The sequence below is a fragment of the Acanthaster planci genome, linkage group LG01 (assembly GCF_054643075.1).
Source record: "Acanthaster planci isolate LZ-2023a linkage group LG01, COTS_SCS, whole genome shotgun sequence".
NCBI classification, from domain to species: domain Eukaryota; kingdom Metazoa; phylum Echinodermata; class Asteroidea; order Valvatida; family Acanthasteridae; genus Acanthaster; species Acanthaster planci.
The window spans coordinates 25,435,808-25,448,159 of record NC_141777.1 but is presented as its reverse complement, the minus strand read 5'-3'; the positions used below and the strand labels follow the sequence as shown (position 1 = coordinate 25,448,159).

Sequence of the window (12,352 nt, the reverse complement as noted above, 5' to 3'; positions counted from 1 at the left end):
TCAATGTTTTAGTTTTCGGAATATTTTAAAGGTCTGGGTAAGATGAAAAACCGAATATCTTGCAGTTACAGAGAAAAAATCAACAAAAACCAAGTTTGTCTATCTGATACGGGCAGCCATTTTGAAACTTGCGTATACGTGTTTCCAGCAGTGAATACAAGCCGTCAAACGAGAAGCATTTGCCCTCGTAAATGACTTGGACCAGTCGCTTCTCTCTTTTAACTAACAATTGACGCGGCCTTCCTCTTGTCTAAGACTTGGAGCACTATAGGTGTCAAATTAGCATAATGAACAACACAGTAGTTCCGGTAAAGATGTTCAAACACGAATTCATTCAACGGCCTGACCTACAAAGGCCACGTGAGCAACATTGCAGTGTGGACAATTTGGTAGACCCTCACACAACTCGACGACGCCAAGTAGAGACTTTGTGTTCAAGATACGTCAGTTCTTGCATTGATGCCAGTGTGGCAACTTTCATAGACGGGCGTCGCTTGGTGCTGGGACCGAAAAACTAGATGAAAATGACAATGCAGTGAAAATCTCACTTTACAGTTTAAGTATGTCGCCAACTTCGTAGTGTGTTTAACCCCTTTTTCTTGGGGTGGGTTGGGGATCGGGATCTGTTTTACTACCCCTTCACAAAATGCTCACACCTGAAGGTGGATCTACATGTCTGCTGTGCAACAGATTATTAGTAAATAAACCATGAATTTGCATTTGTCTTCTATATATGAGTTTCAACCCCTAATGTCAAAACATTTTGCAAAGATTTGATAAAATGGGCAATTCGTGAGAACTTTAAATCCCGTGTTGTTGTCAAAATGACCGCAAACAACAACCTAAAAACATCAAAAACACAACATCCACACAAATCGTAACAACCAAAATCTGCGTGGCGGTCTTGCTATGGGAAAATGGCAGTGCGCGTTTTGTCAGGATGACTTGAGAAAAAATAGGTGTACATTTATCTTGCTAATGTAATAAAAAAAGGGAGCAAATAAATGGCAGGGTGGGTTACATTTGTTCACTTTTTGACAATTATTTTAGTAACTGTTTAATTTCAAACCCTCAAAAACGTGAACAGGCGCTCAAGTCCCATGAGAGGCCCCTCGCAGTGACATTACTCGGGTTATGACAACGGTTATATCCAGAACACTCAACATCAGAGGCGTCGTCGGTTGAGAATGATTAATAACACTGACCTGATTTCGCTGAGAGAGAACAGAGCCCTGAATAGGAGGAGTTAACCAGCAATTAGCCTCGATTGCTCATTGTTCATTTTTCTTTCCCAGACCTGTCTTCAGATGGAACAATTGATCTACCTCTTAGAAGCAGGTAAAATTAACTTAACTTTATCCAAGAGAGGACTTTTTATGCATCATTTTCACTTGCTTGTTTTGAAGCAGGAGGCCATTTCAGTACTCGAGTGAATTTGCTCGAGTGGAAGCATAAATTACGAATCTTAATTTAAGATATTCATTTCCATGAAACAGCTGAAGTCGAGAAAAACGGCCCTTTCATTTATTTATCACGCTGCCCGTAAATACTGGGTGTTGTACTGTGTACTGTTTTAATCATGCAAATACAGTAGTTTGTACAAGATTTGAAAAGGGTTTGGACTCGTGCTATCGAAAAGTCGGAAGAATGAAACAAGTTCCCTGATTGTCCATTTGAGTGCATCTATAAAAAGGTGAGAAGAACTTATATGGTTCGCTTGGTTGCCAGGCAACACTATCGATGGTTAAATCCCGGCGGATTTGTTGTATTTGCATAGGTGTAGGTATGCATTTATCAGCGTGGAAATTGTCTGCTCATCAGCAATGGGTCGAAGATTCACTGTCTATAGACTTATTGATTAGAGGCAGCGGCGCAGGCTGTGGGCTGTTCTTTTTCCAGAGACAAACCAGACCTATACAGATCGAGAGCCAATGCCCGGAAAAGAAAATTTTTACACGTCCGATTTGTTACTGACAAGATTACGAAGGCGAGATGGAGTTGGGAAGGACGCTGACCGAGCCAATTTACCACGTTTGCCAGCCTCCAGATACTCCCCCAAGGCTGGCAGTAGTCGTTACGAGCCCTGCATTGGTAAGCGAGGCTATGGGGTCAGAACCTAGCTAACAGCGAGAAAACAAGGAAGTGTTGCCGGGTGGAAACGAGCACGTACGAAAGCAGTTGAGTCTATTCGTCGGATCCCTTGAGTACTGACAGGACGAGTGGGCGGAATACTAATTAGCCCTTTCTGTATGCTTATGCAAACCGACGAGTCTCTCTGGTTGTTTGCGCAAGTGCGAATCTTGTTGCCCGCACCCATCATGTTGCCGAGCCCTATCAAGTGATTTAAGTCCATGGCCTCCGGAGGGCACTTACGTCGACGGACCCGTACGAAGCATGCTCGGTCGCTTCGGAGCGGATTAGACCATAATGTTGGCCACCCGCGCTCCGGGCGTACGTGCTTAGTACGCGTCGGCCCGTCGCCAGCACTAGGCCAAATCCATCTCGTGTTCTCGTTCTCCATCCCGCCTAGAAGACACAAATTTAATTTGGACGAGATATTTCCCGTGGCGAGGCCAATGCTTGGGCTGCGTAGGAAAAATTGCTGTTCTTATTGGGCTGGTCATCCATGGGTGTCGATGCTCGTTTGCTTCGGAACGACGGACTAACACTGATATTTTGTTGTCACTCATCTTCTGGTCTGTGTGAAACGGCACACCGATGAGCTATGAACATTACGGATCCCAACCTTGGCAGATGTACTGGAAATATTGAACAGCTCAACGAGGCGAAATATTCTGAGTTATTTGGGGATATGGAGGAGTGTCTTTACCACGATCAGTACTTCTTCATGGCTATGCGAGTCAATCCAGCGTGAATCGGTGACAATAACTTCTTGAAGTTAATGTTAAAATTATTCACGATTTTCAGCTTCGACCGGCAGCGTGCAGGAAATCCTTGGTAATTAGTTGATTCAGAAGTGACGTTCTCAATCATGAATAGGACTACATCAGAATAGATCGGAGCAACATGCATGATTGTGTAAATGCAATCTTTGAGATGCGGGACTGCTGTTTTCCAACTATTGTAATTTGCCAAAATGACCTTCTCTTGATGTTTGAGTAGACGATCATGTGACACAATAGTGCGTGATTATGCTGAATGACACCCCAGAGTAGGCGTTTGTATGAATTCACCTACCCGGACGGGAATTGCTAGGCCACAACATGACGCAAATTACAGAATATATCCAGCACATTATTACATTAGCCATGGTAACCGACGACTGAGCCCGATGGAAGCAAAGTTCAATGGTAAAGTTGATTTGCTTTCTCGCCCAGCTCTCCCCGTAAAGCAAATACATGTAGTTGTTGCGTAGCGAGTCAACCACCAGCTGTTGCTGGTCATCGGGTCCACGTGTCTGCAACCGACCGCAAAAGCAGCACCTGGCCAAGGAGTTATTTGCCTCGGATTCGAGAAGTTTCTTGAGTAGTTTGAGTTTGTTTGAGAATGGCCTTCATAACATAAGCCTATGATGAGACCAAACAAGGGCATGTATCTGTTAAGCATTGTAAACTGGGCATGAGAAAAACCCAGCGAGTATGTAGTGCTCATGTATTTTCACCACTATGGCTCTGACAACAAAACAGTGCAACGGCTTTAGATTACATTGTAGCGAAATAGTTTGTTTACTAGCGCAGAGATACTTGAGCAACGGTTGTGAACACATGGCACGTGCAGCCGTAATTTAGAAGTTCACATATCGAATTTTCGGCTATTCCTTGACGTATGTGCTTCTATCATGATTCATATTCCTTCTGTACGAGATCGCAACCGCCGTACCAGCCTTGGGCAAGTATCTGGCGGGGTGGCAATTCACGATGCTGTGGTCAAAGGCAAAATCCACCTAGCCAAGTTCATACTGGACGCCGTGGAAAGCCACACCGTGGTGAACTCCCGCGACGCCCACGGCAAGACGCCGCTGATCCGGGCGGTGCGCATCGAGGACGAAGGGGTCCGGGGTCGGGTGGTGGACCTGCTGGTGAAGTACCACGCTGACGTGAACCTGGTGGACAACGTGGGCCGCTCGGCGTTGAGCTATGCTTGCGAGCTACACCGGAGTGACGTCATCAAAAAGCTGGTTAAGAACAACGTAGACCCCAACCTACCGGACAAGAACGGTAACTCGCCCCTCATGTACTGTGCCGAGACGGGCAACGCAGCCGGCATTGAGATACTGTCCAAGTCCTTCCGTCGTCTAGGGCTGGACGTGGACACGGTGAATGCGGATGGCATGACACCCCTCATGGTGGCCGCGAAGAGTGGCTATGTAGAGTGTGCTCAGCTCCTAGCACATGAGGCCAAAGCGTCATTATCCCGGCGGGACAACGTGCATAATATGAACGCTATCGACTGGGCAAGGGAGGGTGGTTGCTCGACCCCGGACTTAGAGGCGCTACAGGCTCGGTCTCGGAGTCACAGCAAATCGGCTGTGAACCTCTCCGACAGCGATCAAGCTGCAGGTCGTACCCAGGGGAACGTCAGTAACCCAGAGCGGATGCTACCAAAGCGAGGTACGGTGGTGCCGAATCCCATTGCATCGAACCTAGGCTCCACCGCGTCCCTCCCGCACATCGAGTCCGACGGAGTCAAGGAACCTAGTGCCAAATTCACTGGAAGCCAGCCGGACATTCGGCACGTGCAGAACGACAAGCGGCGGTTCCATCAGATGAGTCTCGGCGAGCTGTCACAAAGGTTCCAAGGTCTCAGTGCCGGATCGTCGCCAGAACACTACAAAGAGAACATCTCAAGCCCAGATACTCCCACAAAAACGGCGACCGTCAGACGCTGGTGCTCTGAAGAGAGTAGCTCTTCTGATTCGCAACGCCAACTGAGCATCGACGGCATCGTGGATGACCTAAAGTCAAGCGAGAAGATGGCTCCCCCAAACGAGCCTGCCCAGCCACGACCATCAACTGCAGTCGGCGTCTTCAACAAGCGAGTCCAGCATGTCGGTGACCACCGAAGACGCCCCTTGTCGGCCAATGTCGCCAACCGTCACACCAACAGACAGACCAAGAGCTTCGACAGCGCTCTGAGCCTGACCAACAGCCGGCCGTCCAACTCGGTCGAGAACCTGTCGCTGACCGTAACCCAGCCTCTGGTGGTGCCTCATCCCCCCAACACGGCCAGGACGGGCAGTAACCTGTCCAGGCTGTCCCACCTCAGCAAGAGCACGGAGATAATCTCCAATCGGAGGCCCTCCTTGGAGCAGCACAACGACAGCAACAGCGCCAGCATCCGCTACATGGACCTACAGGAGATTTCTGGAAGCAGCAAGCGAGAACGACACGCATCACTTTCACCGGGAGATCTGAGTGGACTGTTGATGAGGCCTGATACTGCGACCTCTGGCCAAGACTTCGAGCACCTTCCCTCTATATCACTAAAATGTACTTCCCGTGAAGTGTGACATGTTAATCCTCAAAGAGTTAATAATGTGTGGATCACAATATATAAAGTACATGTATTATGATAGTAAATCCATATAATATTTACCAAACCGAAGTTGGGTATAATGAGAGACGCACTCTTATTGTAACGCTTTGTTAGATCAGTGACATTGTTGAAGTATAGGGCTAAAAGCAAGTGAGGTTCCATTAGGGTAGAGAGGCTGCGGATGGTGGGTGGGGAGAAGTTTAGCTCACCCCTTCAAGGACGCCATTTAAATAATAATGTGCATTAACATTATCAACAAGCACACATTTTCAAGGTTCTACTTAATTTGCCCCAGCTCAACGGGCTAATAAACTTACCAGAAGCATAAGGTCCGTGAGCAGTACACAGCACAAATGCTGGATTTCTGGCGTAAACGGCTCTCAGACACAAAGACCATCTTTGTCCATCACAGGTACTAATTTATTCTCCTGTGTGTAGAGAGGCGATTAGAGGTAAAGCGACATACACAAGGCCACTTAACCATTTGCATCAATTGAACCTCATGTTCTATGATAGGAAGTAACACGCTAGTGCAATGTTTGTTTCTAATTTTAAAATGCAGTTTCCCAGCTATGTCAAATTTTTCAGTTAACATTTGCCCCCTAAAATGTCCTCATTTGCTGAAAATCTCTGTAAAATTTAGTAAGGCCTAAGGAAGTAAATCCTGTGAAAGTTCTGCTTCCTCTCCATGAAGATAAAGGGATTGGTGGTAATTTCGTCAACGATTTTTCGTGAAATGAGGTGAATGCATAGCACAGCTCTCTTAGAAGTGGAAAGTACTTCATAAATTATTAAGGAAACGTTTACTCCTATAGAGTCTGTTAAAAAAAGATTTCCAAATCATTTTGTTTTATTTAAGACAAATAAATCCACACTCGATTGTGCAGCATCACTTCTTTAGAAATTGTATGAAAGAATCTGTGCAATACGTCATTTCACTGTTAGGCTTTAATTCTCACATGAAATAATAATTAACTGATTAGAAATAAGGTGTACATTTTTACTCCAAAAATCGCACTCTTTCTTCGTGGACCAAGGCCAAAACATTTTCCAACTGAGCAAGAAACATTTAAGACCGCATCATCAAGTTAGGCCAACATATCAATGTGAACCATTTTCAAGACCATTCGGGTAAATTTGATAACAATCACGTTCCATTGATGTTTATTAGTGATTCTTTTTTATGTCGTTAACCATAAGTAGATCATAGGGAAAAGAGTATACCCGATTGATGTAGGCCTACTCATCATTTGACAACTTTATATACAGAAAACAGCCAGTTCGCACGTTATCGTGACATTATCTGCGGATGGATCTGTTACCACAGCCTGTCACAAGTACATGCACAAAGAGGCTGCTTTTAAAGGACACTTTCCTCTATAAGATTAAAAAAGAGAAAGAAATAATGTACAGGCAGAGTGTATGGTTCCTCTTTGAAACACCGATCTATCAGGTTCGCTCTGATGTTTATGATTCTGCTCGCTTGGTCTCTCGTGGCTTCAATAATCACAGAGCATAGCATTTGGGGACGTGTCGTGCATATCCCGAGGCCGCAGTACTTCAGTATGGTACAGTCTTCATATTGGGGCGAAGCAGGTCTTCGATGTTCAGAGACAGAATTTCTTTTATTACTTCCACCGTATGAAGTTGTAAGTCGATACAACAAAGGGTTCGAATCTTGTACAGAGTGCAGTTGGGACAGTCAATACACTAATGCTTGTTTCGTGCATGTCGGGGACAGGATTAATTTTTATCAACAGCATTTTTTTGTCGATTCGACTGAGCATGGTATTCTGTGATTAAAGATTCTGAGTAGTCATTTTCAGTTCGAAACACCTGACTGGTATTCTTGGCAGTGGTATAGCCAGGGGGAACCCCAATGGGAACTCCCCCCCCCGAAAGGGCCTAGTTACGCCTCAGATTCGTGGACTTCTACAAAAGTTTTGCGCAGTGCATTTTCTCAGACATTTCAGAAATAGAGTTGTTTATTAGTGAAGGAATATGATGTGTGTACATCCTAGTATTCCTTACAAACCTATATTTTAGGCATTTTGAATGACTAAACCCGCTGTAATGGACATCTTATGGTATACCACCAACATTATCTTCGTGGCTTGTCTTGATGTCTGTGTCCCTCGTCAATGGTGTGCATGTGTACTTGTTACTATCACTCCATCTATGATACTATTTTTTGTTGAACAGTATGCAATTAAGATTCACATAAATTTTGCAGAGGGCTTACAAATGGCTTCGCCTTTCCCCGCAAAGACATCCGACGTGATAGGCCCTTCATCCAGGCCGTACTGTAAAATCTGTAACATAGCCCCAGAGTACTTATTTAAAAATGCTGACTGTTGAAGAGTAGTGTGCTGTATACGCAAATAGAAGTACACAAAGCTAAGCGTGGTTTGGAATGAATGGTGCTTCTTGTTTAGGGACTAGAAAGGAGAGACAAGAGACAAAAGGAGATTGTTGTGTGAAAGAAAAACTTGAACCTTTGTGAGTGAAAAAAAAAACAGTGTTGGTAAAGTGGCCAAAACAATGACAATCTTTGTACAATAGATGCGATTGTTTTGTGTTAACATAATGATGAACATTAAACAGTCGTGGTGACTGCAATTACGTAAAATCTAATGGCACACAAGGTTGATGGGGTTTGTCATGAATGACAATTAAGATGGCAAACAAGCATCAGTGGTGTGATGATTACGGTGTGAGGAGGTTGCATCCGTGGTGACTGGTCTTGAGGCGATGAGATGGTTATTGTGTTAGTGGCGACTCGGAGTGGTCAGTGCAGTGATGATGGGCGGGGAGGGTGATTGCAGAATTGCACGGTTGGGCTGGAGTTGGAAGCTGATATGTTCTGTTGTATATACTTGTAGTATTAATTGATAGTTATTTCTGAGAGTGATAATGAGCTAAGATAACGAAGCTGATAAACCTTTGAATTTGATATGAAATGGCAATTCGTTAAACCGATTTATTTTTTTTTTTAGTTTTTGTTTAACCTTCTTAAAATTCGTGATCTTACCAGAGCAAAAAACAGTGAACCCAAAGGCAATGAAGCACAAATACAGAGCAGAGTTAGGCTACAGAGGAAAAGCCGGCATGTAGAAACTGAATAATCTTATTAACTGCTATCATGTGGAACCTTTTCTTAATGGGGGAAGGGAAAAAACACCTTAGCCTCATTAGTTTTGAAACAACATATTGCTTCTTTGGTAAGATGAGCCAGTATCTCGACTTTCGTTTTTGTGGTCAGTGTTGTTTTAAAGCAAACGTTTTGCGTTCTGAAGGAAAAAGACGGCCTAGGGAATTAATGGAAATACCGGGTTGGATGGAATAGGAACGAGTACTAAAGGAAGAAAGAATAAACACAAACACAACCAAAAGAAATAAATAAACAAGAATGGAAACCTCGTAATGGGGATTACGTTTTCTTCTTTTGAGGTTTTGCTGTATCGGTATTTTCTCTTGTAATCAGTCAGATTGAACATTGTTGAGCATATCATGGAAATTTTCATTCGCTGCGTTTATTACCAACGGAAACAATGTTTGGGGTATACATGTATGTGATTCTAAAAAGATATGTATGGTTGACAACCTTTATAAAATTCCCTGTGACGGTCTTCGGGAGACCAAAGACTTACAGGCACCATGAAGTCGAGGAGGGATTTGTTATTTGCAACAGAAATGTACTTAATGCAGTGACGTAAATTTGATGCCAGAAACCTGTAGGGGATGATTGCTCATCCCTCCTGGTCAAAATCATGGGGATATATCCCCATCCCCTGGGATTTACGCCCATGACTTAGAGCTATGATGGCATTCAAACCAAAGAAGGGCGAAGATCACGAGGGCAGGTAGGATGGGTAGGCTACTGACCCAACCAATAATCCGGCAGATGAGCTGTGCAACCCCCTGCATATTTTGTACCGATAAACAAAGGAGAAAGAAAATGGAACAAATGATAGACTAAGGGCAGAAGGCAAGATTGAATGTAAATTTCACAATGCTAAAAAAGAGGGTTAATATTCGGCTATATACTGTACGTGTATATCTAAGCAACGGAATGTATAATAAGTAGCGACCCCAATGTTGAATAAAAGTTCGGCCCCAACATTTGGAGGGTTTTGGAAAAGTTTTCGGCATCATCCCCCAATTTGTCGACTCAAATCTACGCCCTTAATCACCCGGGTTGGTATTGTCAGGTTGGAGTTTTGGTAATGGGGCTAGCCACAGCGAAATCTGTTTACGTGTTAAATTATGGGGCGAGTTGTCACAGATATTAGGAGGTATTTAAAGGTTTCAATAAGCCGAAATGTTTCGCATAACAGTTGCATACCGGTAGTTTGTAATGAACTGTACACCAATGAAGCGCGAGCTTATTTGTGCTGGTGAAGCTGCGGTTTCTGTGCTGTTTGTTTTCCGGATGGTTCATTCACTAAATGTACTCCAGCTGACCAAGGTTAAAATCAGATGCTAAAAGCTTCTAATGCTGAATTATCCAGAGAGGGGAAAAAATCTCGAGGATGCTGTAGCCACTACTGGTCACCCTGTGGTGTTTTCTCTCAACCTCTTAATTCGCTTTGCGGGGACAATAATTCTTCAATTGTTGAGGCCTTGTGTTATGTCATTAGCGAAGCCGGGTAGACAGAGCAGTCACTTTGGGACACAATTATAATGGACAGTGAAATTTGCGACAGCGTGTTGTAATGGAAAGCTGAAGTCGAGCGTGTATGATGTGTGTTTGTCTAATTAGATAACATTTCCAGATGACGCAAGTATTTTTTTTGTTGCTGACGGGGGATAATGACTAACGGTAAAGTCAATTGTCTGTTGATAACAATATCAACTCCTCGACTGTATTTTAACATTTCCTCAGCCAGTTCCCTTCCCCCGTGTGAAAATTATCCACGATCGGGAAGTTCATCTGATGTCAATGTGTCACTGTGACCCAACGTGCCGGCCAATCACAGACGGTCAGAAACGCCACCGAAACTGTTGATTGATGGATACCTGTCAGCTGATTTATCACAGTCTACAAAATCAAGATTCTAATGTCTTACACAAGTAATCGATGAGTGCGCAACCAGTTTATATCGTAAACGTTCGCTTCGCACGCGTCTGTCCCCGGGGAAAATCCCCACCCATCTAGAATATTATAGAAGCAATATTTAAAGATAAATGTTGTATCTTGTGTAGTAAGACATATAAAATAAGCGATCAAGAATGCATCGTTAATATGGTTATATACTGTACTGTATAGATTCACGCTAATGCTAATGAATCTCCAACGGTGTATTTTTTTCTAAGTGACACTGAAGTTATTTATAACCTTGTAAGTAAAGTATAATTTTTGCACTGTATTAAGAAATTACTCTTTTGTAACAGAATTGATTTCACATTATGTGCGTGTAAAAAATGGCATTATTATGTTGTACAATAAAAAGCTTAGACCGAAGTGAAATGTTTCGAATGTCTTTTTGGTTATAGGTAAAGTCCACAGTATTCAACTGATATTTTGACTGATAAGCTTAGGTCATGTGAGGACCTCATCAGTAAAATGCCTAATCTGGTCGCTGGATTAGTCTATGAGCTCCTAGAGACCAAGAAAGGGCGCAATTTTCCTAGCAAAGGAGGCTCCTTTGGTCGGAACTGCAATTTGCAGTATAGTATGGTCTCAGCGTCCGTCTCCTTGAGCGAGGTAAATCCAAGAAACTCTTCCCTGACGATCGCATTATTGCTATCTTTGAGCATCACGGCATAACACTGTCTTTGTAATATTCCAATGCAAAAGACCATGCAATTTTGAAGAATTCCATGCTTAGATAACATGGCGAATTGAAACGAGTAATGATGACAATTTTCGAAGCTTTTTATACTAGGATAATTCTTCCCGAAGCCAATAGATTAGACAATCGCAAAGAACTAAATTTTTAACCCAATCCACCGTTATATCAAAAAACTGCAGCGTTACCACTGAATGGTGCTGATTTTTTGGCTCTGACCTCTTCCCTTCTGGATCAAGTACTGCCGTTGCCAGGACTTGTAACCGGGGGCTCGAGTAACCCTTCTTTCCCCATAATTTAAAGCCAGAACTTTCCTTGATATTTATGTTGATGTGATCATCTTTCCCCAAATTTCTTTACCTAAATACGAACATTTAATCGCTTGAAGTTACGTTTTGCACTTTTATTTTGTAGGTGTGGTTGAAATTGTGCTTCCTCGTAGTTTTTGTTACGTGAGCGTTGCACTGCGTACTTGCCAACCAAATTTGTCCTCATGTTTATGGACAGTGTTATGATTTACCCTACAGTTACACTTACCAACCGGAGAGTACAGGGATGAACGCCCTCTCTTATTTCGCTCGGCAGGACAGGAAGTTGTTGGTAATGGGTAAATGGTGTGCGCCTTTTCCCCAGTTCAAAGCCAGATGTAATAAGAGGTCGTATGCATCACTCCGTCCACGATATAACAGCTTGAAAGCAATGAAATCTCCCCCATTTCAGGAACTTTTTTGAATCATTCTAATTTCGAATTCAGTTTCAGAACCAAGGTGCATCCCTGAAGTGCTGTAATGTCTTCTACCGTGCAAAAGGGTGCAGTGCGGAGGACTTTTTCACTCCAACTTTGGAAGAATGAGCATATACAGGAAGATACAAAATCGAGCCGGGGTTAACTGCTGGAGCCAGTCTCAAAGGAAGGAAACTTGCTTGGTAAAAGAATTCTGCTTAGCAAAAGCAGGTTACCAACCAAAAAGTTATACATTCTGTATATCTTTTAGTTCACAGCTGATTTTTAGCAGGTTAACTTACTACACGGTAATTTCGTATTTTTCAGCCTTCCAAAATTT

The 12,352-nt window shown here is 43.4% G+C and overlaps 1 protein-coding gene across 1 annotated transcript; it reads left to right on the top strand.

The window, feature by feature from the left end:
- The first annotated feature begins 1,824 nt into the window (after positions 1-1,824).
- LOC110975196 (uncharacterized) lies at positions 1,825-10,966 on the top strand. Its single transcript, XM_022227442.2, has one exon. The coding sequence runs from the start codon at positions 3,800-3,802 to the stop codon at positions 5,468-5,470; it is 1,671 nt and encodes a 556-aa protein (XP_022083134.2). The 5' UTR covers positions 1,825-3,799; the 3' UTR covers positions 5,471-10,966.
- The last annotated feature ends 1,386 nt before the right edge of the window (positions 10,967-12,352 follow it).

What these genes read in the sequence shown, in the direction of transcription:
- LOC110975196 (XM_022227442.2), top strand. Translation starts at nt 3,800, where the DNA reads ATGATTCATATTCCTTCTGTACGAGATCGCAACCGCCGTACCAGCCTT.